General features: G+C 41.1%; 1 protein-coding gene and 1 non-coding gene across 2 annotated transcripts; both read left to right on the top strand.

Annotated features, from left to right (window-relative positions):
- The first annotated feature begins 4,992 nt into the window (after nt 1-4,992).
- Nucleotides 4,993-5,099, top strand: LOC141609986 (small nucleolar RNA R71). Its single transcript, XR_012527884.1, has one exon. It is a non-coding gene; the product is annotated as a small nucleolar RNA R71 (small nucleolar RNA).
- A 9,887-nt stretch (nt 5,100-14,986) lies between these two features.
- On the top strand, nt 14,987-15,838 carry LOC141607401 (uncharacterized). The gene has a single exon (XM_074426753.1). The coding sequence runs from the start codon at nt 14,987-14,989 to the stop codon at nt 15,836-15,838; it is 852 nt and encodes a 283-aa protein (XP_074282854.1).
- Nucleotides 15,839-27,338: the final 11,500 nt, after the last annotated feature.

Below are 27,338 nucleotides of genomic sequence, written 5' to 3'. Positions count from 1 at the left end.
TCTCCAGTTATAGAGCTGATAATTGAGTGATTCTAATTGGAGGTGAAATCTTATTCTCTTAGCTTTCCAACGCCATGAGAATCGCTTTATTCCGATAAGTAACGAAGAAATGGCAGCTGTTTTAAGATCGGCGCGCGCTGCAGAATCCGTCAGAATGCAATTCTGTACAGCGCTCTTGGTCGATCGACTGGTCTAAGTGGTCGATCGACCACTCCACGAGTCTGACGAGAATTTAAAGACGAGATTTAGCTTAAGCCCATTTGTGTAATTAGGTTTAGGAAGTGTTACGTTATTTTGCTATATAACGTAACACTTTCTCTCTGTATTAGCATTCATTATCACCTAGTTCCATTCATTCTTAGTTTAGATCTCACATTAGTTTAGCTTTGGTACATTAATTTCTCAAAAAAGTTACTTTTGCTTTCGGTTTTGATCCTTTCTCTGCAAATCCATTCGGTATTTTTCTGCCCTTATATTCAATTTCATAGTTCTATTTCGCTCGTAGTATAGAATTGCTAGAATAGTTTCCCGAAAGCCAATTTATCGTTTCATGTTAATTGTTTGTTTAGCTATTTTAATCATGAATTCTATTATTTCATTAGTAAATTTCGTTGTTGTTATTATGAGTAGCTAAATACCCTGTACTAGGATGTAGGGGACCTATAGCGTAGATGGCGTAGAATTAGGCGACCTGAATTAGGGCATCGGTCGATCGACTGGCTTCTCTGGTCGATCGACTATGCCAGTTGGTCGATCGACTGCCTATAGTGGTCGATCGACTGACGCGTGTATGATTAGCACCGTTTTTAATTTATTGAGTGCAATATTTGACAGCGAGACCGAGAGGGGACCTGTTAGATGCTCAGTATTGACCAACCCATTAAGATCGAGAGATAGGGGAGGGAAATAATTAATGAATTAGAACGACTAAATTGCTGAGATCGAAAGACAGGTAATTTAGGCTTTAAGAATCACTTTTCAGGGCGAGAGCTAGCATTAGTGAGACTTAGGGGCTAGTAGCATAGGCCGAAAGGAGCTACTGGTTAACTTGGACCGAGAGGACTTGTTATTTACCCATCTACACGACTTTATTTCAGACTCACCCAGAACATGCGCCGTCATAGCTATAGTGAACCGACCATCTTAGCACCCTTTTCATATTTGATTTAATCCAGTTTCTTTTATAGTTCATTTATTGCCATTAGTATAAAACAACCCAAAACACCCCCCTTATTTATTACTTCTAGACTGAAATATAGAACAACTGAAATTCCCTTCCTCCCTGTGGTTCGACTCGTGCTACCGCTGTCTACAGTAGTAGTTTCGAATTTATAAATTTAAATTTTGATACTTTACGACGGTATCAACTGTGTGTCTAGAAGTGGAGTATGACTGTGTGTCTAGAAGTGGAGTATGACTGTGTGTCTAGAAGTGGGTGTGTGCCGTGGTGAGAAGTGGACAAAATAAAATTGTGGAATCTATTTGCAGTGTTTGTATTTTTATTCAATGTTTAGTTTCCTACTCAACCTCGTGGTTGACAGTGTATTCATGAACACCTGCGGTGAACCGTCTTATCGGGAGCAGATTTGACAGGTACTAAAGATTAGCTGACTTGGGAGCATTGGGATGAGAGCTCGACTTGGACCATAGTTGAAGTCTAGATCACATAGAACAATTATATCACTTTATTTATTGCGCTGCGAGATGTATTGTATTTTATATTAAAGTTTTAGTTGGTTAAATTGTATTAAACCATTATTTCAGTTAAATTTATTAAAGTACTTTGGTTTGTTTTAATTTGTATCATTTACCTCGGGCAACCGAGATGGTAACGCTCTCATTTGCTTGGGATGTCTAGCTAAACACTCCTGAATAATTGGGGGTGTTACAGTTTTGATGAAACATATACCATAAGGAGACACCTACACTCGCCTAAGAGAGACCGGATATGGATGCATCGGTCCAAAGAGGTTCTACCTTACCATTTTGAGCTTGCCAAAAGTCAAGATCAAGCCTATTTGGTTCATTTTCCATCTCCCACATACTATGCCAAGACATCCCCATGTAGCTATTATCCCATCATAAAAGAATAAATCACTAGCCAAAAGCTATCATTAGGATAAGCAAAGAGGAAAGTAGGCCATAAGCAAGCACAAAGCAAAAATTTCTCTCTAAAATTTTCAAATTTTCTACACTACATGCAAACTACACTATATGCAAATGCAATCTCCCCCCAAGCTAAACACAACATTGTGTCCAATGTGCCAACAATTAAACTACCCAACGAAACCATAAAAATGGCTCAAAGCACAAAACATGAAGGACTGGAGGTTATATTTAATGGGTTGCAAGACCTAAACTAAAATGCAAAGCAAATAAAAACTTACTCGACTTGCTAGCCTCCCCCTAAGCTAGTATTAATACGGGGGAAGTGATGTTTCCTTGTGATTTTTAGTGAAGAAATATGATAAGAGAGAAGGGAGAGTATGGTAACGTTGGGTTGCTTGAATGTATGAACAAATGAGCTCTTTTTTTTTACCCGTTCGAAAGAAAAGCCAGCCAGCTACAATATCACGTCCCCGATCGGGGTTGGCAACCCCGATCGGGGTTGTACAGTTCTGCCCGTTTTTGACTTGCTTCCGTGTTTAATCTAATTCCGTCCCGTTTTTCGAAAACTACGTCCCCGAACGGAGTTCTTGTATGGGAAAGCGTGCCATATTCTCCTTTAAATATCCTTTTTTTTTTCATTTTCACCTATAAATCACAAAAATAAACATCGTCAAATCGAGTATATTATTACTAATCTACAAAAAACAATAAATTGCAGAAAATTAAAAACAGAAATAAATAAAAGCAATTAAAAAGCTTGGATTGCCTCCCAAGAAGCGCTGGTTTAACGTCCCGCACGACGTAAGAAGCTATTTGATCAAGTTTCATCCTTGAGCTTGCCACCAACCAAGCTCCATTTCATAACTCCTTTTGCATTCCGCAACCATTTGAAATTTTTCAAATAAAATTTCGTTTTCTTTTTGGCACTCTTAGCAATAGTGCCCTTAGCATCATCACCTACAAAACAAACAACACCAATATCTTCCTCCAACGGATCCATCAGTAAGGATCCAAGTGTAGGAGAGGCATTAGAAGAGTCCACAGTGCTAAGTAAATAACAAGACTCTTGTAACATTGAGCTTCTAATGGCGTTGTTTTTTATAAAGGTCACCCGATCATCACCCACTTCTAATGTCAACTTCCCCTTTTGTACATCAATTAGCGCACCCGCGGTGTGAAAAAATGGCCTACCTAATATAATTGGGGTTTGTGAGTCCTCGGTCATATCAAGTATGAGGAAGTCAACATGGTATGAAAAACTTGCCAACTTTGACGAATACATCTTCTAAGACACCTAAAGGTCGCTTTAAAGAATGGTCCGCCATTTGCAATGTGATACTTGTGAATTTTAAAGCATCCATGTTAAGTTTTTCACAAATATAATAGGGTATGACACTTACACTAGCTCCTAGGTCGCAAAGGGCCTTATCAATGGTATATGTGCCTATAGTGCAAGGAATAGAATAGCTACCGGGGTCCTTAAGTTTCGGGGGAGACTTGTTTTATAAGAGTGCACTACACTCTTCGGTGAAAGCAATGGTCTCAACCTCATTCAAGGATCGCTTCTTTGAGAGGATTTCCTTCATAAACTTTGAGTAATAAGGGACTTGGTTAAGTAATTCAATAAATGGGACGGTGACATGTAAATTCTTACAAACTTCCAAGAACTTACCGAATTTACCTTCTTCCTTGTGCTTTGCTAAGTGATGGGGAAACGGTAGTTGAACAACTTCCTTTGGAGGAGAATCCTCCACATCTCTCACTTTCACATTCTCATTCTCAATGGGAACATCCACCTTCTTTGATAGCATTAGGAGAGACTTCCTCAACAATCACCTCGTCACTTTCTTTGGGCATAGGGGGCTCAACATCTTTGGCATCAAGCTTGTTATTTCTCTTTAACATCAATAACCGGTGAGGAAATGGCACATGATCCTTAACAAGAGGCTCTTCACTAGCCTTCTTTTTGTCATCTCCCCCAAGCTTGGGCTTTTTAACAACCACTTCGTCATCCAAAGTCATGGATGGCCCATCATAGCTTGTACTACTTCTCAAGGAAATAGAATTAACAGTCTCGTGTGGTTGTGTACCGTGGGGTGGTAGTTGACCGGTTTTCCTTTGAGAGCTAGAAGCGGCTAGTTGAGCCACTTGTTGCTCCAACATCTTGACTGCGGCACTGTGAGCTTGAATTTGAGTCAATAATTCTCTTTGAATTTGTACTATCAAGCCCTCAAGTTTACCTCCTCCTTGTTTTTATGTTGGGCATTTTGACCTTGATTTTGTTGGTAGTTTTGTTGAGGTGGCCTTTGTTGGTTTTGATAACCCGGTGGAGGATTATACTTTTGTTGTTGAGGGACATAGGCATTTTTTTGTGGTGGGGGTTGAGGGTTAAGCACATGGTTGCTAGTATAAGACATGTTCGGATGGAATTGTGAATTCGGGTTATAAGTGTTGGAAAATGTACCCGGTGGATATGAACTTTGTCTTAGAGCTTGAAAAGCATTTACCTCTTCAATAGGAGCTCGGCAATGAGCGGCGTAATGACTCGTACCTCTACAACCATCACAAACAATGATTTGACTTGTAGAAGACACGGCATTAAGTTGTTGAAGGGAATCTCTAGCATCTCTTTCCGCCAATTGTTGTTGGAATAAAGCCATTTGAGCCAGCAAGACGGAATTATCGGAGGATTCTTCTTTACCTTTGAGTGGCTTACTTCGGGAATTGACATATTGTTCATCATGGACCGCCATAGATTCGATCGTGGCATGAGAAATATCGGTGTCAATTTGATCAAACCGCCCATTGTTGGCGGAATCAAGAATCCTTCGGGACTCAGCACAACATCCATTGTAGAATGTTATAGCTAGAAACCAATCATCTAGCCCATGATGTGGGCATTGTCTTTGTAGCTCCTTGTACCTCTCCCAAGCTTCATATAAGCTCTCAAGAGCTTATTGAGGGAATCCGGTGATTTGGCTTCTCAAAGTTTGAGTTTTCTCCGGTGGAAAAAACTTTTGATAGAAAGCAAGAGCCAATGTCTCCCAATTTGTGATTGCTAGAGCGGTAGGGTTAAGGCTATTGATCCAAATCTTGGCCTTGGCCTTCAATGAGAAAGGGAAAATTATTTCCCTTATTTGGGCTTGAGTGACGCCCGTTTGTCGGATCATAGAGCAATAATCACAGAAATTTTGCACATGTAAATTGAGATCCTCCAAAGGACTTCCCCCAAATTGGTTCCTCTCCACAAGGCTAATGAAAGCTGGTTTGATCTCGAATTCCGGCGCGGTAATTTGAGTAGTTGTGGTACCGGCCGGAAGCATGGCCGCGGTGGGCTTTGAGTGATCGGAAAGTTTCACCATCTTTTTAGTAGAAGATGGTGGTGGTGGTGGTGGTGGAGATGATGAACTTGAAACCTTCTCCTCTTCAAGAACTTCTAGATCGTCTAAGTAAGACTTTCTAGCACTTTCAACTTGTACGAGAGAGGTGGCTTCTTTCACTTCCTTCCAAAAATGTCGTCTTCTCGTAAAGGTTTTCTCGGGGTCAGAATCCGGTGAAAGCAATTCCCCACGACGAGAGGACCTGCGCATAAGACAACAATTTCTAGGAAAATGATAAGTGACGGTCTCAAGGAACAAGTGTTCCTCAAGATAAAAGAAAACAAGATAAAAATCGACAATTCAAAACGCAATAAAACCGTGTCCCCGGCAACGACGCCAAAATTTGATAGGCTTATCGTGTACCTATGCAAATATAATTACCCTAGACACAAATTAATGTAGTAATAGGATTCGAACACAAGGAGACGGGAATTGCGTTGTGAAATGCTATGGGAAGATTTATATCTAGATCGATTTCGTTTTGGGTTTGTTTGTTTGTTTGATGCCTAACAAAACTATGATGTAAATTATATAATAAAATGGAGTCTAAGGAGGTCGGGTCACACATGCAAAGGTAAATATATAATTATGTTAAACTCGGTATTAAAAACATTGTCAATTGCTTAGGCTTAGAGACACCCACCTTACGGCATTAGTATCAACCATAGACCGGGTCCTAGAGAAACTTTCGTCCATGACTAGGTCGTCCTACTACGCATGCTTTGTCTAATTCAATTCCATGCCTCTCGACTTGTAGAATTAATGAACAAACTTAATCTATGGATAAGGCTTAAACAAAGATTAAACATTATGGTTCAAACATGTGATAGAAACAATTGGACAATATTATTATCAACCTATTTTAACATTTTATATGCTTGATTTTGCATGGCTCCCCTGACCCCTAGATTAGGAATATTAGCTACTCATACTAAAGTGTATTTTATAAACTATGTTGTAAGAAATGTTAAACATGATTGTATGATTTATATAAACTAGGTGATATAACATGTAATAGAAATAATGCAAATGTAATATGTAAATAAAGTACTTAATTATAAACTGTGTGTAAACTAAATAGAAATGTAAAATCATAAGCTAGAAATAGAAATACCTTCATAGAAATGAACTTGTATAGAAGAAACAAATAGAACCAAATACTTGAAATGTATTAAGAACCAATTATTAATAACTACAAGCTTAACTATATTGAAATCTAAAATGAAAACTATTGAGAGAAAATAATGCTTAAGGCTATTGTAAAGTATATGAGACGTAAGAATAAGATGCTCCTAATGATGGATTAAGGCCCCTATTTATAAGAAAAAAGGGGCATAACGTAAAATGGCAAGAGAGGCACAACCCCGATCGGGGTTGCCAGCCCCGATCGGCGTCGTGGTTATCTGGGTATTTTCCACTTAATTCCTCACTTAATTGTTGAGGAATCCAAAGAACGTGATTAATGACAGTTAATGCACCCGGATAAATGCTTGCTCTATCATCTTTAGGGCTTCCAACGAGCATCCTATGCATGTTAGAATCTTATGCTTTCCATCTTAACTTGGACTTGAAGTTGGGCTTGACTTTGGTTGTTGACAACATTTGCATTACACATATTAATCTAGCTTGCATTTTTGTTGACAACATTTGCATTACACTTTGTTTGTTGGAATCTAGCTTGCATTTTTGTTGGATTTTTACTCCTAAAAGCTTAAACTCCTACAAAACATGTGGAAACAAGCAAATGCAACTAGAATAACAAATATTAGCTCAAACACTATGATAAGTGCTAAATGACGTGTAAAATGGAGCTAATATAGGGGGTGAAAATATATATAATATGCACTTATCACTATAACTTATTGGCATGCTCCCATGCTTTAAGAATACAATGCTCTTACTATAATACCCGTCCTTTTAGGGACCCGTTGACCGACCTTAAGTGCCCGTCTTGGCCTTTGGAAACGTTACAAGCTATTGACTCTTAACGATGTGTAGTGTATTACTCGATCTAGCGGAGGCTACTCGATCGAGTAGCTTGGAAGCTCGATCGAGTAGGGGTCACTCGATCGAGTAAGTCAGGTACTCGATCGAGTAACATGTTTACAGCGGGGATTTATAAATCATGTTCCATATAACCTTTAATCATTTCCGCACCTTTTCCCTAAACCTAGATGTCGTCTCTCTTCTCCCTTCACCATAGTTCCTTCCATTGGAGTCCTTGAAGATGCTTGTGCCATGGGGATGGGTTTCTTGAGTCGGGTAGCGGTCTTGACGCCGGATTGCTATGCGTAGGTATGTCTTCGTCATCATCATCGTCATTGTTGTTTTTAGTTAGGGTTGTAGTGATAGTGATAGATGATTTTACTGTTTGTATAGCTGTGTTGGGTGGTTGGTTGGTATCATGTGATCGGACGCGAAATCGTTGCGGTTAGCTAAAGGTAGGTTTGCCTACTCAGTACTGTTGGTTGTCTAGTGTGTCTTTTGATGTGGTTCGGTTGATGTAGTGTCGGTGTGATTGATTGATTGTGGTAATTGGTTGGTGTTGTGTTGTTTTGATTAACGTTGTTGTGGTGCAGCTGATTGTGATTGTTTGTCTCTGGTTCTCAAGGTGCGTCGTCCGCTGAGTGGAGTCACTTGCGGGAGTGGCTTCACGCCCGCGGTTCGCCCTCCGTGGAACGCGCCAGGGAGGGAATGTGAACATTAATGGACATGGGTTTATCGCTCAGTTTGATGAGCGGGGCTTAGGTGGGTACGGTTGTGTTCCCCCACTGGTAGGGCTGGTCCAGTGGACAGTCGGTGACGGTGATTGATTGGAGTTGTGGTGTGTTTATGTTTTGTGTACTTGCGTTGTGTCTGTGGTTGTTGGTGTATTTCCTCAGTTACTGACCTTGTGTGGTTTTGTCTTGTTGTTTGTTTATGTTGTGTCTGCCGTGATCCCTTATGGTGAGTAGTCAGTCAAGTAAGGTGTTGATTTGGATGATATCTGGGTACTTGGCGGGATGAGTCTTTCACGAGTCACGCCAGAAGTAGTCCACATAGCTGATAGTAGCTTAAGTTGTATCTTTTATATATTTCTTTAGTTTGTTAATCACTTGTAATATACTTAGCTAGAAGTAGTCCACATAGCTGATAGTAGCTTGAGTTGTATCTTTTATATATTTCTTTAGTTTGTTAATCACTTGTAATAAACTTAATTGTTCTTTTATCGACATCTGATTATTGCTGACCTCGGGAAACCGGGATGGTAACGCCCTTATATTCTAGGGAATATCTTGTTAAGGCTCCTTGGTATATGGGGGTGTTACAAAGTGGTATTAGAGCGACGATTTTGGAATCTGTAACAAATGAGCCTAATGAACGTAGTGAGTCTAATAAAATGAACCTGGTGTATGTATATTAGGAGCCCCATCTGATGCTAGATTTTGGATGAGTAGGCGCCCTCATTTCAAAATCATGGCCCCATTATGCTTAAGCCAGTCACCGGTTATGGGATATTGAGTCGGGAATTACGTGTCTAGTACGTGTGATGGTTATGATAGAAATGTTTGTGATGAAATCTTTGTTGATGCTAGTTTGTGCGACTGGGATAAGAAACTATGAAAGTCTGAGGTTGAATGGAAGTGTGTATGAAACTAGTAGAAGTGGTGAAACGTTTATACTACGTGACAGTGTGGTGTGATGTGGTGGTAGCAATGTTTTCTAAATCGTTCTATGTGCATTAGCATAAAGGGGTTGTGAGTCTTGTATGTGGTAATGATGGTAAGTAGTAAGTTTTGAATTAGTTGTAGCGTTTGTCAAGGTAATATTTGGTAAGTGTGATGGATGAATGGTTGAATGCTTCCGTGATATGGCATAATTAAGTTGAGTGATCTAGTTGATAATTTGTTGTGACATGGTTAAATTATTAGTAAGCTTGGATGATAAAGGATGGTTAATTGTCAGATGAATGCTTGGATTGATATAATTATAAGTTGTATTGTTGAAGTTGCAAATGCATGATTAGAGGTAAAGAAATGTGTTAATGTATGCATGAGGAAGCTAGTAGTGTAGTCAATTGTTTGTGTAATATTTGTTATAGAATGAAGTAAAATGTGTTGAATGAAGCGATATGTTTGTTACGTCGATATTAGTTGCATTTGTGTAGTAGTAATACGTCGTGAATGAATATACTAATCTGTGACGATTTTCGAATTTATTTTGGAATCGGCACGCATTGCTGTTTTGCAGGAACCGTTACTTGAATCTGTAACTTTTGACCTTATTCTTAGTCTCACCCGACCGAGTAGGGGTATTTACTTTATCGAGTAGATCTTATTCGATCTAGTTAGGAAGCTATAACATCGAGAAAGTTGGATCTGCCAGCGGCAACTCGATCGAGTAGCACCAACTCGATCAAGTAGAGGCCACTCGATCGAGTAACCTACTTACTCGATCGAGTAAGCGAACAGTACCCGGGGAATTGCGGGATTCATAACCCCTCTTCTCTATTCTTTCTTTCATTCAACAAAACTCTAAATCTCTTAATCTCTCTCAAAGTGCTCCCAACCTTGTGATTTTGTGCTTGAATCTTGTGTTTTCCTTGCTTATTTCGTCCTCTTTTCTTACCAATCCTTCAAGGTAATGATATTCATCTCTTTTTATGTTTTAATTGATTAAAAGCATGTATAATAGTTGGTGTTTGTTGAGAAATCCGGTTCAAATGCATAAAATCTTGCTTGTCATTGTTGTAACATGATGTAATTGCTTTAATTTGCTGGGTATTGATGTTATTTATGCAAGAATCGAATCAAATTGAGGGTTTTTATGTCTCGAAATTTCTAGGGTTTGAGGTTTTAATTTGGATTTTGATTGTCTTTTGATGCAAAAAGAGGAAAATTAAGTGAATTTTGTTATGGGTATCATATTTAGAGTTGATTTTGATGGTTTTTGCTTAAAATTTTGCCTTAAAACTCCGTCTTAAAGGTGCCCCAAACTGAAATTCGTCCCGTACTTTTGGTGAAATCTGTTTGTTGATAAAGTTATTTTGAAAGATTAGTCTTTGAAATTAGTAGTTGTGATGTTAATTGATGTTATACTTGCCATAATTTCGACAGCTGTAGAGACCGTCTGATGATAAATTAGAGAGTTTAAGCTTGTAATTTCTGGTTTTTTTGGTGAAAGTGTGTAAATAGTAACTGTTTTCATGATCATATATGAATGTTTTGATGTTTCAAGTATATGTGGTTTGTATATCTAAGCTTGTGTTACCAAATAGATGCCGAGACCAACTGTGGGAACCCGTCAGAGCAAGAGGGGGGGCTTCTGAGCCCGAGGTAGGTGAGGGGAGTGGGGGACCTACGGTCCCAGCGGTACCTGAGAACCCTTCGGTTGTCTTTGCGGACTTTACGCAAAGAAATGCTTTCATTGCTTTACATGGGCGTCGTATGCGACCCACTCGTTGCATTGACACCACTCTATTGACTAACTTGGGGATTGAGACTGATATTAGGCATATCTTCGAGACCTTGGGTATGACTGGGTTCTACCGTCTCTGGAAGCACTCTTATGCTTTTATGGCCCTTGAATTTATGAGTTCCTTTAAGTATGATGCGGTGGAACAGACCGTTGAGTTTTGCCTCATCAACACTAGTTTCGTTTTTACTATGGATATGTTTGACACCCACCTCGGCTTGGCTAAACTGGCAAAGGGAGCTCTTCGGAACATCCCGACTGAGTGTGGGGCTAGTAGCCTCATTCCTTGCTTTACCGGCAAACCCGCCCTCACTTCGAGTAACATGTTGATTAACGATTTTCAACATGTCATCTTGAATATCTTCCTCCGTGCTTTGACCTATTTTATATATGAGAGGAAGGATGTGAGTAAGCCTAACTCACACGAGGTTATGTTACTTTCGGCATATCTTAACCCTACCCGGTCCCAGAGAGTCACCTTCAGTGCCCCAGATATCGTGTGTGCCAATTTAACCTTGATGGCCACTTCTGACGCTCGTGTTCTGAGCTATGGTGCTATTGCCACTCGGTTGGCGGAGAGGCTGACTACCTTTGAGGCCTCCTCGGCCTATACACCATTGACCCCGGCGGTCCCGACCTTGGACCGTGAGTACTTTATTGACCTCAAGTGGTTGAGGAATTTAGAGGGTGGTGGGTTGGCATTGAGGGTGTGGGGTATGAGTTGGATGCGTATACCTTCTTCCGAGAACCTCCCAGTGACTGAGCCTTTACCGGCGGTAGTGGTGGCTGCCGATTCTGATGACGAGGAGGAGGAGATTCCCCAGAGACAGCTCTAACTCATTGATCCGGATATCTTAACGGTGATGCCCGAGCCGACGAAAGGGGATCGTGATAGACCTGAGGATGCCCAGCCCAGGGTGGAGAGAGGACCACGTCAGGCAGAGAGAGGATGGCTGAGACCCAGCCAGAGCAGCATGTGCCCCCACAATACGAGTTTCCCGGTTACCCTTCCTACCTTAGCCCTGAGATGAGAGTGAGCGAGCTCAAGGAGAGGGTATCGGCGACCTTGACACTCCAGAACCTCCACGAGATGGCATACGTGCAGGGTATCGGGACAGAGGCAGCGCAGCTGGTGTGGTGGAGAGGTGTTGGGGACGACAGTGGAGTTTTCCACTCTTTCGGTGTGGAGAGGTCTAGTTGGGGAGAGTCTCGGTCATATCCCTACGGTTGCTTGGCCCCATGGCGTATAGGCGCAGATGTTGGTGTTGGTGGTGTCGTAGGTCATGATGCAGTTAGCGGGCACGTCCGGTGGTGATGGTGGTGATGAGGTCATGGATGAGCAGGCCATGGAGTGACAATACTCCTTTTCTTTTCTATTGTTTCATGGATTTGTAGTGGATAGTATTTGTTCTTGTTGGTGGTACTTTATTAGACTTTAGTATGTATGTTGGCCATAAGGCCGTATTTTGAGTACTCTTTAGACTGTTTATGCAGGACTTTGGAGTCGGGGAGACGTCCCGACTCATGTTTATATGATTGTTATGTTTGACATGGCTTTTAGGAGACTTTTTCGACCTGTGGCTACTCGATCGAGTAACTGCAGGGGTGGCATGGGGAAGTGTTCTGATCTCAGCTTACTCGATCGAGTAGCTGATGAACTCGATCGAGTAAGCCCAGATCGATCGAGCGCCTTGCCAACTCGATCGAGTAGCACTGTTACAGCGACTTTTCATTCTAAAACTTGGTTGAATCATCATATCTTTAATTGTTGTTATATTATTTCTTAATGAGGGTGTCTTATATCATTGTTTAATGTAAACGGTAATTATCTTATTGCCTGGGAGTGCGATTTATACAAGTTTCGAATTACTTCAGGTAATGTAATATTTGACGGTTGTAACTCTTGTTACATTTTGGTATGGTCATATATATATATATATATATATATATATAGAGAGAGAGAGAGAGAGAGAGAGAGAGAGGGAGGCGGGATCTCGTGAGTTTGGTTCTTACGGTGAGTTGTGAGTTTGGAAAATCTCAGCCACTAGATCAAAAGAAACCAAGGGTTGAGATTGAATCTATTATTAATAAAAACACGAAAGTTAGCAGCTTGAATGTCAAAACTAACACACCTATGCTCCTCTTTACAAACCCAGAAAAACCTCCCCAAAATCTCTGGAAATTCACGCAAAAACAATGTTGTTTTCTCAATTTAACCAATTTTCCGATTAATTTCAACAATTATGAATCAGATCTATTAAAAATGTTTATTTTCGATCAATTTAACCTCTATATATCATCTCAATTTTACCAATTTGATGCCTGAAATTGCGTCGGATATCGACTTGAATTAAAGGCTTCATGTTTTTCTCAAATGAAATTCATAGTCTTCAATCGAATTCATCGTCATCATCAGATTATTCATCATCATAATTATTACCATCATCATCGTCCTTATGTTTCGGTTCTCTACCCTTCTCAGCCACCAAGAAGGATGTGTCGGAGTTCTTCAGTGGATTTGTTTTCAAATATCTCAGTGGAAGTCTACCGAAACAGCTAGAAAATCTCCAGCATCTCTAATCCTTCAACGTTTCACATAATAATCTTCAGGGTGAACTTTCTGGCGGTTTCTTTAACACCATACCCCCCACATCTGTCATGGGAAATCCATCTCTTTGTGAATCTTCTACCAAACGATCTTGTGCTGCAGTGCTTCCTAAACCCACGAAGCCCTTAATTCAAGTCGATATCCGCGAAGACCAGAAAAATAAAGAAGCTCCAAAGAGCCTTTAAAAGACCAGTCATTTAGGATGAGGTCGTTTAGCGGAAAGAAGATGATGACATTTCTAAAAATCGTTTCTTCAGCAATGGCGAGAAATAAACGGTCTGTAAATACTAATAATACTCCACAAAAACACAAAAATAATAGTTCATCAAATAATAAACACAAAAATAATAGTAATACGATACATAATACAGAGTTAAGTGAGATTGCTGCGGAAGTTATTGCAGCTGAGAGTTCGAAGGCAGCGGAATTACGATCGTTCAATATGAATAAGGAAGTGATTTCATCACCGGAAATTACAATTACTGATGATACGGAATGGCAGACAGGGGATGTTCAAGGTGAGCTTGAGTTTTGGTCCTCTTCTGTATTCTGCTTTGTTTTGGGAGCTAATCCTCCTAATCATGTTATGGATGGCTTCGTAAGAAGAATTTTGAAGGATTTATCGCTTGATAAGGTTGCGTTCCAAGCTAATGGAATTTGTATTGTTCGGTTCAGTAAACAAGAGGATAAGGATAAGGTGCTTCAATCTGAGCAGTTGTTCTTTGATAATAAGCCTTTTATTATTAGAGATTGGCAGCCTCATGTGAGATGTGTGAAGGATAAGCTTGATTTGGTGCGAATTTGGGTGAGACTTTACAACCTGGAACTTAAGTTTTGGGGAAAAGCCTTACCTAATATTGTTAGCATGATAAGCAAACCTATTAGGCCTGATCATGCTACTGAGAATAAGGATTACTTGGAATATGCTAGATTCATGGTGGAAGTGAAACTGGGACAGTCTTTGCCTGATAAGATAGAATTCATTGATGATAAGGATGTGGTGCAGATTCAGGAGGTTTCTTATGAATGGAAACCTCTTGTTTGTTCTCAGTGTTCAGGAATTGGGCATGATGTTGTTATGTGTAGGAAACGAGCTGTTGAGATGAAAAAGAAGCCTACTCAGAAAGTGTGGAGACCTAAAGTTCGGTGGTCCAAAAAACCGGTGATGTTCTGTACGGGAAGTTCCTCGGAGTTCGGTGTGTGGAGATCGGGCAGAAGCAGAGGTGTCGCCTCGGCCTTGATCCTTCTGTGGTTGTTACACCCATTCCTTTCAGAGGTAATGTGATGGCTTCACCAGGAAGTCTGGTACATCGCATGTCTCGGTTAGGGAGGGGCAGTAGTCAAGGAGGACCTACTGTGTTAGAGGTCATTCAACAATCCTTGAAATAATGTATTTTGAATAGTATGGGGAAGGGGAGATCACCAATCCTTCAACATGGTTTATATAGGTTTTTGGAACATAAGAGGTCTTAATAAATGGAATAAGCAAGGTGATATTAGAAGATTCTTGCACATTAATAAAATTGGCCTGTTTGGTTTGGTTGAAACCAGGGTTAAGATTAAGAATAAAGATAGAATTCAGGCTGGGTTTGGTAGTCCTTGGCAAATAATTGATAATAGTGAGGTGAAAGATAGTGGTAGAATCTGGTTACTGTGGGATTCCTCACAATTTATTATTACTTGCATTAGGAAGGAGCTGCAGGTCATTCATGCTCAGGTTACTAATCTGATGACTGGGTTTGAATGGACCTGTTCCTTGGTGTATGGGTGTAATAAAGATTCAGATAGAGTCTATCTTTGGAATTCTATGATATCTCTAAAACCTACTGTCAATGGTCCATGGCTCATAATGGGAGACTTTAATAATGTGCATTATGTGGATGAAAGAATAGGGTCTCAGGTTACTGATTCTGAGGTGAGGGAGTTTCAGAATTGTGTGGATATTTGTAGTCTGTATGATATGATCTCTACTGGTGCCTACTTCACCTGGAATAACAAGCAAGAAGGTGATGCTAGAGTGTTCAGTAGGATAGATAGAGTTTTGGCCAATGATGAGTGGATTCTTAATGGACCCACGGGTGTTGTTTCTTTTCTACAAGAGGGGCTGTATGACCATAGTCCTTGTCTGATTAAGTTAGGGGAGGACACTGTGAGAAGGAAAGGATATTTTAAGTACTTTAATATGTGGGGGAAGAGTGCTAATTTTAAGAACATTGTCACTGAGATTTGGAGGCAGCCTATTCAAGGTTGTCGTATGTTTAATTGGTCAAGAAGCTTAAAACTCTGAAACACCCCCTGAAAAAGTTAAACAATGAAGGGTATGGGGATATTGATAATACTGCTATGGTTGCTAAATTTGTGCTTGAAAGTATCCAAAAGCAGCTGCACATTAATCCCAGGAATGTGTTGTTACAAGCTGGGGAGAGAGTTGCAGCTCAGACCTACAAAGAGCTTGATGATGCCAGGCTTTTGTTCTTAGCACAGAAAGCTAAAGCTCAGTGGGTTAATTTAGCTGATGACAACACTAGGTACCTCCATAGTACTATCAAGGCTAGACGTGCTCAGAATAAAGTTCTCAAAATTAATGATATGCATGGGGTGGTCTGTTCTGAGGTTGCTACCATAGAACAAGCATTTATTGATTATTATCAGGATCTTTTAGGCAGCTCTACTCAAGTGGTTCAGGTCTGTCCTGCAGTTGTTAAAAGAGGTAGAGTAGTGACCTCTGATCAAGCAAATATTATGGTGCAGCAGGTGACTGAGGCTGAGATTAAGGAGGCCCTCTTTTCTATTCCTGTGGAGAAGGCTCCTGGCCTAGATGGTTACTCTGCTGGGTTCTTTAGAGATGCTTATGACATTATTGGAGGAGATGTGGTTAAGGCAGTGAAGGAGTTCTTTTCTAATGGCAGAATGCTACAGCAAATTAATGTCACTGTGCTTACTCTAATTCCTAAGGTGGACTGTCCCAGTTCTGTCCAAGACTTTTGTCCCATTACTTGTTGCAATGTCATTTACAAATGTATTTCCAAAATCATTTGTAGAAGTCTTTCTAGAGTGTTGGTTGACCTCATTAGTATGAATCAGAGTGCATTTGTCAAAGATAGGGAGATTGTTGATAACATCCTCATTTGTCAAGATTTGGTGAGGCTTTATGGGAGGAAATGTTGCACACCTAGGGTTATGCTAAAAGTTGATCTTAAAAAGGCATATGACACTATTGAATGGGCCTTTCTTAAGGGTATGCTGGTTGCTCTTGAATTCCTAGTTCAGATGATCAATTGGATAATGGTGTGTGTTACCACTCCTTCATTCACCATCTCTCGGAATGGGTCACAGTTTGGCTATTTCAAAGGGCAACGGGGATTGAGACAAGGGGATCCCATGTCTCCTTTACTCTTCACGATTTGCTTAGAATAATTAACACGAATCCTCAGAGTGGATACTGAGAAACCTGAGTTCAAGTATCACTCTCTTTGTAGAGGATTAAAGCTTAGCCACCTTGCTTTTGCAGATGACTTGTTGTTGTTCTGCGGGGCTGATGTGGACTCTATCACAATTTTCTTGAGAGCTTTCATGACTTTCTCTGAAGCATCAGGTCTGTGTATGAATAAAGCCAAGTCAGATGTTTACTTGAATGGAGTTGATGCCAATTTAGCTTCCCAGATTGTCAGGCTTGCTGGGTTCAAATTGGGGCAGTTCCCATTCAAATATCTGGGTGTTCCAATTTCATCCAAGAGGCTGAGTATTGCTGACTGTAATAGGGTGGTGGACAAAATTGTGGCAAGGATTCGAGGATGGGGGTCTAAACACCTAAGCTATGCTGGGAGGCTAGTCTTGGTAAAGGTAGTCCTGACTCAGTTGCATGCTTATTGGGCTAGGATCTTTTTATTGCCAAAAGGAGTCCTTCATAAGGTGGAGAGCATCTGCAGGAACTATCTTTGGGCAGGTCATGCTGAGTTTAAGCATGCTCCTCCTGTAGCTTGGGAGACTTGTTGTTTACCTAAGGAACATGGGGGATTGGGTATTATTAATTGTCATCTTTGGAATGTTGCTCTGCTTGGTAAGTATGCTTGGTGGATTCATAAGAAGAAGGACAGTCTCTGGGTTCAATGGGTGCATCAAATTTATATAAAGCAATGTGACTGGTGGATGTATGAACCCTCTCAGAATTCCAGCTGGACTTGGAGACAAATTTGGCAAAGTCAAAGACATTCTTAAGCCAGGTTTCTTGAATGGTGCTTGGAATGGAAAATACTCTATACAGGTGGCTTATCATTGGTTACTTGGTTCTCATCCAAAGAAGGACTGGGTGCCTATGGTCTGGAATAGAGTATGTGTACCTAAACACAACTTTAGCACCTGGATTTTTGTGCAGCAAAGGTTCTTAACTCAAGACAGATTACAGAAGTTTAGTGTCATCACTGATGGTGATTGCTATCTGTGTGGGATGCATAAGGAAACGCATAGTCATCTGTTTTTTGACTGTCCATTCAGTATGCATTGTCTAGTGCAACTGCAGACTTGGTTGCATGTTCAGTGGCAGGGGAGCTTGCTGGACTGGCTTCTTAGATGGAGATGCAGATCTTTATTGAAAAAACAGGTGGTTATGGCGGCTATCTCTGGTCTAATTTACAGCATATGGGATTGCAGGAATAAGTGTAGGTTGGAGCACTTTATCATTCAGCCAGCTCGAGTAGTGAAGGGAGTTCATCAGATGATAAGTATGCGTTTGAACATGGTGGATTTTGATAGGGAGAGAGTTAAATGTAAGTGTAATACTACGTATTTATGAGTCTCTGGGTACTCTATCGAGTAGGCCTTACTCTGTCGAGTAAGGGTGAGTTGCAGTTTAAAATAGTTTCTGACCTGTTGGGTACTCGATCGAGTAACGTGGATACTCGATCGAGTAAGGGGGCACTCGATCGAGTACCTTAGCTACTCGATCGAGTAGCCGGTTTAAGGGGGATGATTTCTCGGGTTTTTTTAATAATGCGATTAGAGTATATAATACTTCCGTCATTGTTCTTAAAAAACTTTTCAAAACCTAATCACTGTGAGAAGAGAAATCAAACTATGCCATTCGCTTTAATCGCATTGTTGGCAAATTCCGGAGCTTGGAAGGTCAGATTCTACCTTTCTTTATACCGTTGTGATCCTTGCGTCGAGGGTAAGACCTATATACCGTTTTTATAATGTTTCTTTAAAGTTGGTCAAACCCTAGTTTGGGGATTTTGGGGTTTTTGTTGTTTTATGATTGGTAGTGATTATATGTTTGTATATTAGGAGGAGGATTCGTAGAGGAAGCGTTTTGATATCAGCTGTGAGATCGTCTGATTGTTGTGCTTTCCAGGTAGGGTTTCCCTACTCAGTATTAGTTACATAATGTGTGGTGATTGTGCTGTAGTTAGTGATTGTTGATTGATTCAGACGGTTGTTGATGTTGTATTGTGATTGTGATTGTTTGTCTCTGGTTCTCGAGATGCGTTCTCGGCTGAGTGGAGTCACTTACGGGAGTGGCTTCACGCCCTAGTTTTGCCCTCCGTGGAACCCGCCACGGGAGGGATTGTGCACATTAATGGGACAGGGTTATCGCTCGGTATGATGAGCGAGGATTTGGTGGGTACGGCTGCGGTCCCCCACTGGCAGGGCTGGTCCAGTGGACAGTCAGTGACGGAGATTGAATGGAGTGGGTGATTGTGTGTGACCGCTGAGTTGTCTTGACATTGTATTGTTGGTTATATAAATTGTGTGAATAGATCGACCCGGTTTATTGTTTTAAAACCTGCGGTGATCCATTCGGGGATGGTGAGCAGATATTGAGCAGGTATGAGTTGAGTACTGGGATAGCTGGGATGTGCCACGGTCTGATGATAGAAGTCTTCCGTTGTAGCTTAGTAGTTTTCATAAACATTTCAGTTAGCTGATTAGACAGTTGGTTTGAGACATGTATTCGTATTTTGGTTTGGTTTTTGGATTGTAACCTTTCACTAAAGTATTTCTATTTAAACTTTGTTTCATTATTGTTTATTTGATTATCATTGCCTCCGGTAACCGAGATGGTAACATCTTTATACCTGAGTGGTCCTGGTAAGGCACTTGGAGTATGGAGGTGTTACAAAATGGTATCAGAGCGACGATCCTGAAACCTGTAACCAATGAACCTAATGAATATAGGGAGTCAATTAAAATGAACCCGGGGTAAAGGTTGTAGGAGCTAATGCAAAGGCTTGGGAGACGTCCTAAAGTCGCGAACTCGCCCTACAATTTTGAACCGGTCACATGGGGGGTATATGTCAAGGTCGTATGTGATGTTTGTAAGTTTGTATGTGAATGTGATGAAGCATGTTGTAATTGTTGGATGTTTGGAGTAGAAGGTTGAGTTTGTGAATGAAAGATTGATGAGACATATAGAACTATGTTGGAATAAGAAGCATGTTGGATGTTTACTATGTGGCGTTTGATAACATGATATAGTTGTTTCATTAATCATATGAAGAGTTGAGTAGCATAGTATGCTTAACTATGATATAATGTTGTGTTTATAAAGTTGTTTTGTATGCTGGGATATGATATAGCATGCGGGTAGCATATTCGAGTTAGCATGACTCGATCGAGTGGGTCTGACTCGATCGAGTAGGTATTTGACGTTTTTGCAACCAGAATCGAGTTTTTGGGCACTCGATCGAGTACCTCGGGCACTCGATCGAGTAGGGGGTCACTCGATCGAGTAGCCTGGCTACTCGGTCGAGTATGTTAGGGATCAGAAGGTCTGTTTGGGGTCTGATGTCGAGGCACTCGATCGAGTATGGGGAACACTCGATCGAGTAGCCTCTTACTCGATCGAGTAGGTTTAGATACTCGATCGAGTGTGTTCTGGGAGTCCGCTTTCGTGTTTTGAGGTTTTAGTGGGTATGTTTATGTCTACCCTTTCTTATATAGTTTCAAGATGCCGCCCAAGAGAAACGCGTATTATGCGAGAGCTGAGACCATGAATATGGGTGATATCGTTAAGATGTTGGAGCACCAAGATGCTCTTACTGAGGCCTTAAAGAAAGTGGGAAAGGATAAGGATAAGGAGGTTGATCACTCTAAGATCAGTCTTTATATAGCGAGGTTTAACCCAAAAGAGTACACGGGGACCGGGGAACCAAACCTTCTTGACAACTGGCATCGTGAGATGGAGAACATACTAGACCTGGTTCAGTGTCCTGATGAGATGAGAGTAGAACAAGCTATGTTCTACCTGAGGGAGGCAGCTGGCAAGTGGTGGGATACGGTGAAGGTGAATGCTAGGGAGATGTATGCGAACCAGGGCTTACCTGTTATACCTTGGGAAGAGTTTCGGAGGGCTATGAGGAAAGAGTTTGTACCGGAGCATGTCAGGAGTAAGCTGAGGGAGGAGTTTGATGGGTAAGATGACATCTGATATGTTAGTAGCTGAGTACTATAAGCAGTTTAATAGAAGTCTAGGTATGCTGATGATATGGGTTTGAGTGAGGAGAACCTGGCGCTGAGGTTTGAGAGAGGGTTGACACCCAAGATTATGGATAAGTTACCCGTGGGAGTCCTTACCGATGTTAAGGAAGCTTATGAGAGGGATGGGAGAGCTGAGAGGTTGGTGGAGATGGCTCAGGAGAGAGAGAGTGAGAAAAGAAAGGCTGAGAGTGAGGCTGGTGGCCAATCTAGTCATAAGAAAGGCAACCACACCCAAGCTAGAGGGTTTTCTTCTGGGTCAGGATTCCGTGTTGGGGCTTCCTTTGGGCGTGGCCATGTGAGTGGTAGCGGTAGTTGGGGGATGACCTTCTATGGCTGTGGTGGTGTAGGCCACAAGAGACATGAGTGCACGAGTGCACCGGGAGCTTTTCAGGGTTCGGCTCGGGGGAGCTATTCTCAGGGACCTGCACAGAGTTATGCGAGTAATAGACCGTCTGGGTCATGGTCTAACCGGGGAAGTCAGAGCTATCAGGGTGGAGGTAACCGCAATGGCGGTAATTCTTATCAGAAACCAGCTACGAACAACAACAACAATCAGGGGTCGGGTGCTAAGCCGACCACATCACCAAGATCTTGTCCGGGAGGTGGACGGAAGACCGATGGAAAGTTGTTCATGATGGACAAGAAAGCAGCTGAGGAGGATGCACATGTTATCACTGGTACTTTTCTTGTTAACGGTATTCATACCTTTGTTTTGTTTGATTCGGGGGCATCTCAGTCGTTTGTATCTTCGAGTCATGTTAAACAGTTGGGTTTGAGAGTGTATGAGTCTGTAAGCGAGAAAGTTTTTATACCTTCGGGTGAGTCTGTACCATGTGGGAGGTTGTTTAGAGATGTATCTATGATAGTTGGGCAAGTTGATCTACCTGTAGACTTGCTAGAGTTTCCTTTTGACGGTTTTGAGATGATAGTTGGGATGGATTGGTTAGGAAAGTATAAAGCTAAGATAGACTGTCATCAAAAGAAAGTGTCTTTGAGAGGGCCTAAGGGTGTTAGTGTGTCTTATCGTGGGTTTCTAGTAAAACCCAGAGTTAAGTTGATTGCAGCTGTGACCTTGAAGTCTTATCTGAGGAAGGGATGCCCTTTGATCTTGTGCCATGTGAGAGATGACCGGATAGAGAGTCCGACAGTTGATCAGATACCAGTGGTGGGAGAGTTTGCAGATGTTTTTCCAGAGGAGATTCCGGGGTTGCCACCGAAGAGGGAGATAGATTTCACCGTGGAGTTGAAACCGGGGACGGGGCCAATCTCTAAGGCACCGTACCGGATGGGTCCTAAAGAGATGGAGGAGCTCAGGAAACAGTTAGATGATCTGATAGAGAAGGGATACATTAGACCTAGTGTATCGCCGTGGGGAGCACCAGTTCTTTTTGTGAAGAAGAAAGATGGGAGTTTGAGGTTGTGCATAGATTACAGAGAGCTGAACCGAGTGACGGTGAAGAACAAGTATCCTTTGCCAACGATAGATGACCTGTTTGATCAGTTGAGTGGTGCATCAGTCTTTTCTAAGATTGATTTGAGGTCGGGATACCATCAGGTGAAGATTAGAGAGGTGGACATACCGAAGACAGCTTTCACATCGAGGTATGGCCATTATGAGTATGTAGTTATGCCGTTTGGGTTATCTAATGCACCGGCTGTATTTATGGATTTGATGAACAGAATCTTTAGACAGTTTTTGGACAAGTTTGTGGTGGTGTTTATCGATGACATCTTAGTCTACTCTAAGACTAAGGAGGAGCATGAGGAGCATCTGAGGATTGTGTTGCAGACTTTGAGGGAGCATGAGTTATATGCTAAGCTGTCCAAGTGTGAGTTCTGGTTAGAGAAAGTTGCTTTTCTGGGGCATGTAATCTCTAAGGAGGGAGTACCTGTGGATCCGGCAAAGATTGAGGCAGTGACAAAGTGGGAAGCACCAAAGAATGTTGCTGAGATCAGGAGTTTCTTGGGTTTAGCTGGATACTACAGACGGTTCGTGAAAGATTTCTCCAAGATAGCTAGACCTATGACAGCTTTTATGAGGAAAGAGAACAGGTTTTGTTGGGATGAGAGTTGTGAGAAGGCGTTCCAAACATTAAAGGAGCGTTTGACCACAGCTCCTATCTTAGCATTGCCTGAAGGGATCGAGAACTTTGAGGTTTATACAGATGCCTCAAAGAATGGGTTGGGATGTGTGTTGATGCAGAACGGTAAGGTGATTGCCTATGCTTCTAGGCAATTGAAGCCGTATGAGGAGAACTACCCTACACATGATCTAGAGTTGGGTGCAGTGGTGTTTGCTCTCAAGATATGGAGAAACAGCTGAGTTTGTGGCCCGTTGTTTGACGTGCCAGAGAGTTAAAGGGGAACAGCGACGACCACAAGGTAAGATTCAGTCTTTAGAGGTACCTGAGTGGAAGTGGGAATCCATTTCTATGGATTTTATCGTGGGTTTGCCGAAGAGTCAACAGGGTAACAACATGATATGGGTAATAGTGGATCGACTGACCAAGTCAGCTCACTTTGTGCCAATGAAAGATACATGGACTAAAGCACAATTAGCTATGGCTTATCGGAAGAATGTGCTTAAGTTACATGGAGTCCCTAAGGACATAGTATCGACGAGAGATGTGAGATTTATCTCAAGGTTTTGGAAAGAGTTGCGGGAATCTTTGGGAACAACTTTGAAGATGAGTACAAAGATTTCATCCTGCGACAAACGGTCGGGACGAGAGAACGATCAAGACTCTTGAGGATATGTTACGAGCTTGTGTGATGGACTTTGGTGGTAGCTGGGAACAGAGGTTGGATTTGATAGAGTTTTCTTACAACAACAGCTATCACACTAGTATTGGCATGGCACCGTTTGAGGCTTTATATGGGAGGAGATGCAGGAGTCCGATATGTTGGGACGACAGTGCTGAGGCAGTGGTTCTAGGACCAGAGATGGTACATGAGATGGTTGAACAGATTAAGATGATCAGGGAACTGATGAGAGCAGCTCAGGACAAGCAAAAGAGTTATGCAGATCTACATCGCCGGGATATAGAGTTTCAGGTTGGGGACAAGGTTCTTCTGAAAGTGTCTCCTATGCGTGGGGTTATGAGATTTGGGAAGAAATGCAAGCTGAGTCAGAAGTTCATCGGGCCTTATGAGATCTTAGAGCGAGTTGGGGAAGTTGCATATCGTCTGGCTTTACCGGCTGCGTTAGAGAGAGTGCATAATGTGTTTCATGTATCGCAGCTGCGGAAGTATGTGAGTGACCCGTCACATGTGTTAGAGGCAGAGAGCTTAGAGCTAGATGAGTCCTTATCATATCTTGAGGTACCTAAGCAGATTCTTGACCGGAAGGTTAGGAAGACTAGGAGTGGTGAACAGTTTTGCTTAAGATCCTTTGGTCTAACCACGAGACTGAGGAAGCTACATGGGAGGCAGAGGATGCCATGAGAGAGCGTTACCCTTTCCTTTTTTATCAGGTATGTATGGTTACGGGGACGTAACCTTGTTTCTTTTAGGAGGGTAGGAGATGATCACAAAGAGTTTTTAAGAGTTTTTATACCCTTTTTATGTTGTGACGGTATGGTTTTTGTCGTTGAGTCGGGTTGAGTTTGCGTTAGTAACATGTTTTATGTTGAGTTTTGTTTTGGTTGTTGAGTCGGGAGTGCGTAGTGTGTGTCTTTGTTTTGTTGTGGTTTGAACTTCGGGGACGAAGTTCTTTTTAAGGAGGGAAGACTGTAATACTACGTATTTATGAGTCTCTGGGTATTCTATCGAGTAGGCCTTACTCTGTCGAGTAAGGGTGAGTGCGCGATTTAAAATAGTTTCGACCTGTTGGGTACTCGATCGAGTAACGTGGATACTCGATCGAGTAAGGGGCACTCGATCTAGTACCTTAGCTACTCGATCGAGTAGCCGGTTTACGGGGGATGATTTCTCGGGTTTTGTTAATAATGCGATTAGAGTATACAATACTTCCGTCATTGTTCTTAAAACACTTTTCAAAACCTAATCACTGTGAGAAGAGAAATCAAACTACGTCATTCGCTTTAATCGCATTGTTGGCAAATCCCGGAGCTTGGAAGGTCGGATTCTACCTTTCTTTATACCGTTGTGATCCTTGCGTCGAGGGTAAGACCTATATACCGTTTTTATAATGTTTCTTTAAAGTTGGTCAAACCCTAGTTTGGGGATTTGGGGGTTTTTGTTGTTTGTATGATTGGTAGTGATTATATGTTTGTATATTAGGAGGAGGATTCGTAGAGGAAGCGTTTTGATATCAGCTGTGAGATCGTCTGATTGATGTGCTTTCCAGGTAGGGTTTCCCTACTCAGTATTAGTTACATAATGTGTGGTGATTGTGCTGTAGTTAGTGATTGTTGATTGATTCAGACGGTTGTTGATGTTGTATTGTGATTGTGATTGTTTGTCTCTGGTTCTCGAGATGCGTTCTCGGCTGAGTGGAGTCACTTGCGGGAGTGGCCTCACGCCCTAGTTTTGCCCTCCGTGGAACCCGCCACGGGAGGGGATGTGCACATTAATGGGACAGGGTTATCGCTCGGTATGATGAGTGGGGATTTGGTGGGTACGGCTGCGGTCCCCACTGGCAGGGCTGGTCCAGTGGACAGTCGGTGACGGAGATTGATTGGAGTGGGTGATTGTGTGTGACCGCTTGATTTGTCTTGATTCATCGTATTGTTGGTTATATAAATTGTGTGAATAATCTTGACCCGGTTTATTGTTTTAAAACTGCGGTGATCCATTCGGGGATGGTGAGCAGATATTGAGCAGGTATGAGTTGAATCTTTGGGATAGCTGGGATGTGCCACGATCGATGATAGAAGTCTTCATTGTAGCTTAGTAGTTTTCATAAACATTTCAGTTAGCTGATTAGACTGTTGGTTTGAGACATGTATTCGTATTTTGGTTTGGTTTTTGGATTGTAACCTTTCACTAAAGTATTTCTATTTAAACGTTGTTTCATTATTGTTTATTTGATTATCATTGCCTCGGGTAACCGAGATGGTAACATCTTTATACCTGAGTGGTCCTGGTAAGGCACTTGGAGTATGGGGGTGTTACAGTAAGGCTTGGTTAAAGCAAATTGATGTAATAGATTAATGGAATAGCTCAAAATAGAGTATGATAGGTGTATGGTGTAATTTCCTTGATTTAATGATATTCACATTTTCACTAAAAAAAAGAAGATGATGATGGTCGAAAAGATTGAAGAAACTGGCCATACAACCACCCATTTGTTTCTCAAGATTCGGGTCGGGTATCGTTCTACTTGTTTTCGTCGTCATATTTATCTTATACTTTGAAATTAAAATCTAAATATCTATGGAAAATAAATGAATAGTAGATTGTTAAAAATTAGATTAGATTGACAGAGATGTGTACTCTTTTTTTCATAGTATTGGTTTTGTGTTGTATATGATTCTTTTTCACTAACGGTGTTGTTGGCTGGATGTAAATCTGAAGATTTGAATGCTGTATCTTTAGCTCCCGCTTTTCTGGTCTTTTAAAGGCTCTTTGGAGCTTCTTTATTTAAATTACTTTAATACCCCTCACTAAGTAGAAAATTATCTTGTACTCCAATAACACACGAATAACAGTACAATAACACTACAATAACACCACAATAACACTACAATAACAGCATAATAACATGGGCGAAAAAAGAGAAAAAAAATTAAAGTAGTAAAAAAAAATCAAAGTGACACCGGAATAACATCAAAATAACAGCAGAATAATAGTAGAGTAACAGCAAGATAACACGTGCTAAAAAAGGATAAAAAATCAAAATCGTAAAAAAAAAGTCAAAGTAGCACCGGAATAACATCACAATAACACCAGAATAACAGCACAATACATGCGGTAAAAAAAAAGGGTAAAAAAATCAAAGTAATAGAAAAAATCAAAGTGACACCGGAATAACATCATAATAATAACAGAATAACAGTTGAATAACAGCACAATAACGCGTGGTAAAAAAAAGGAAAAAAATCAAAGTCATAAAAAAAATCAGAGTTACAGCAGAATAACATCACAGTAACAGCGGAATAACAATAACACGTGGTAAAAAAAGTAAAAAAAATCAAAGCAGTAAAAAAATCAAAGTAGTAAAAAAATCAAAGTGACACCGGAATAACAACACAATAACAGCAGAATAACAGTAGAATAACAGCACAATAACACGTGGTAAAAAAAAAGAAAAAAACATCAATGTCGTAAAAAAATCAAAGTACAGCAGAATAACATCACAATAACAGCGGAATAACAATAACAGCACAATAACATGTGGTATAAAAAAG

This window comes from Silene latifolia, chromosome 10, assembly GCF_048544455.1.
Source record: "Silene latifolia isolate original U9 population chromosome 10, ASM4854445v1, whole genome shotgun sequence".
NCBI classification, from domain to species: domain Eukaryota; kingdom Viridiplantae; phylum Streptophyta; class Magnoliopsida; order Caryophyllales; family Caryophyllaceae; genus Silene; species Silene latifolia.
This window is presented reverse-complemented; position numbering and strand designations above follow the sequence as displayed.

Bases quoted from the DNA above. Each gene is read 5' to 3' on its own strand.
- LOC141607401 (XM_074426753.1), top strand. From the start codon at position 14,987: ATGGTTTATATAGGTTTTTGGAACATAAGAGGTCTTAATAAATGGAAT.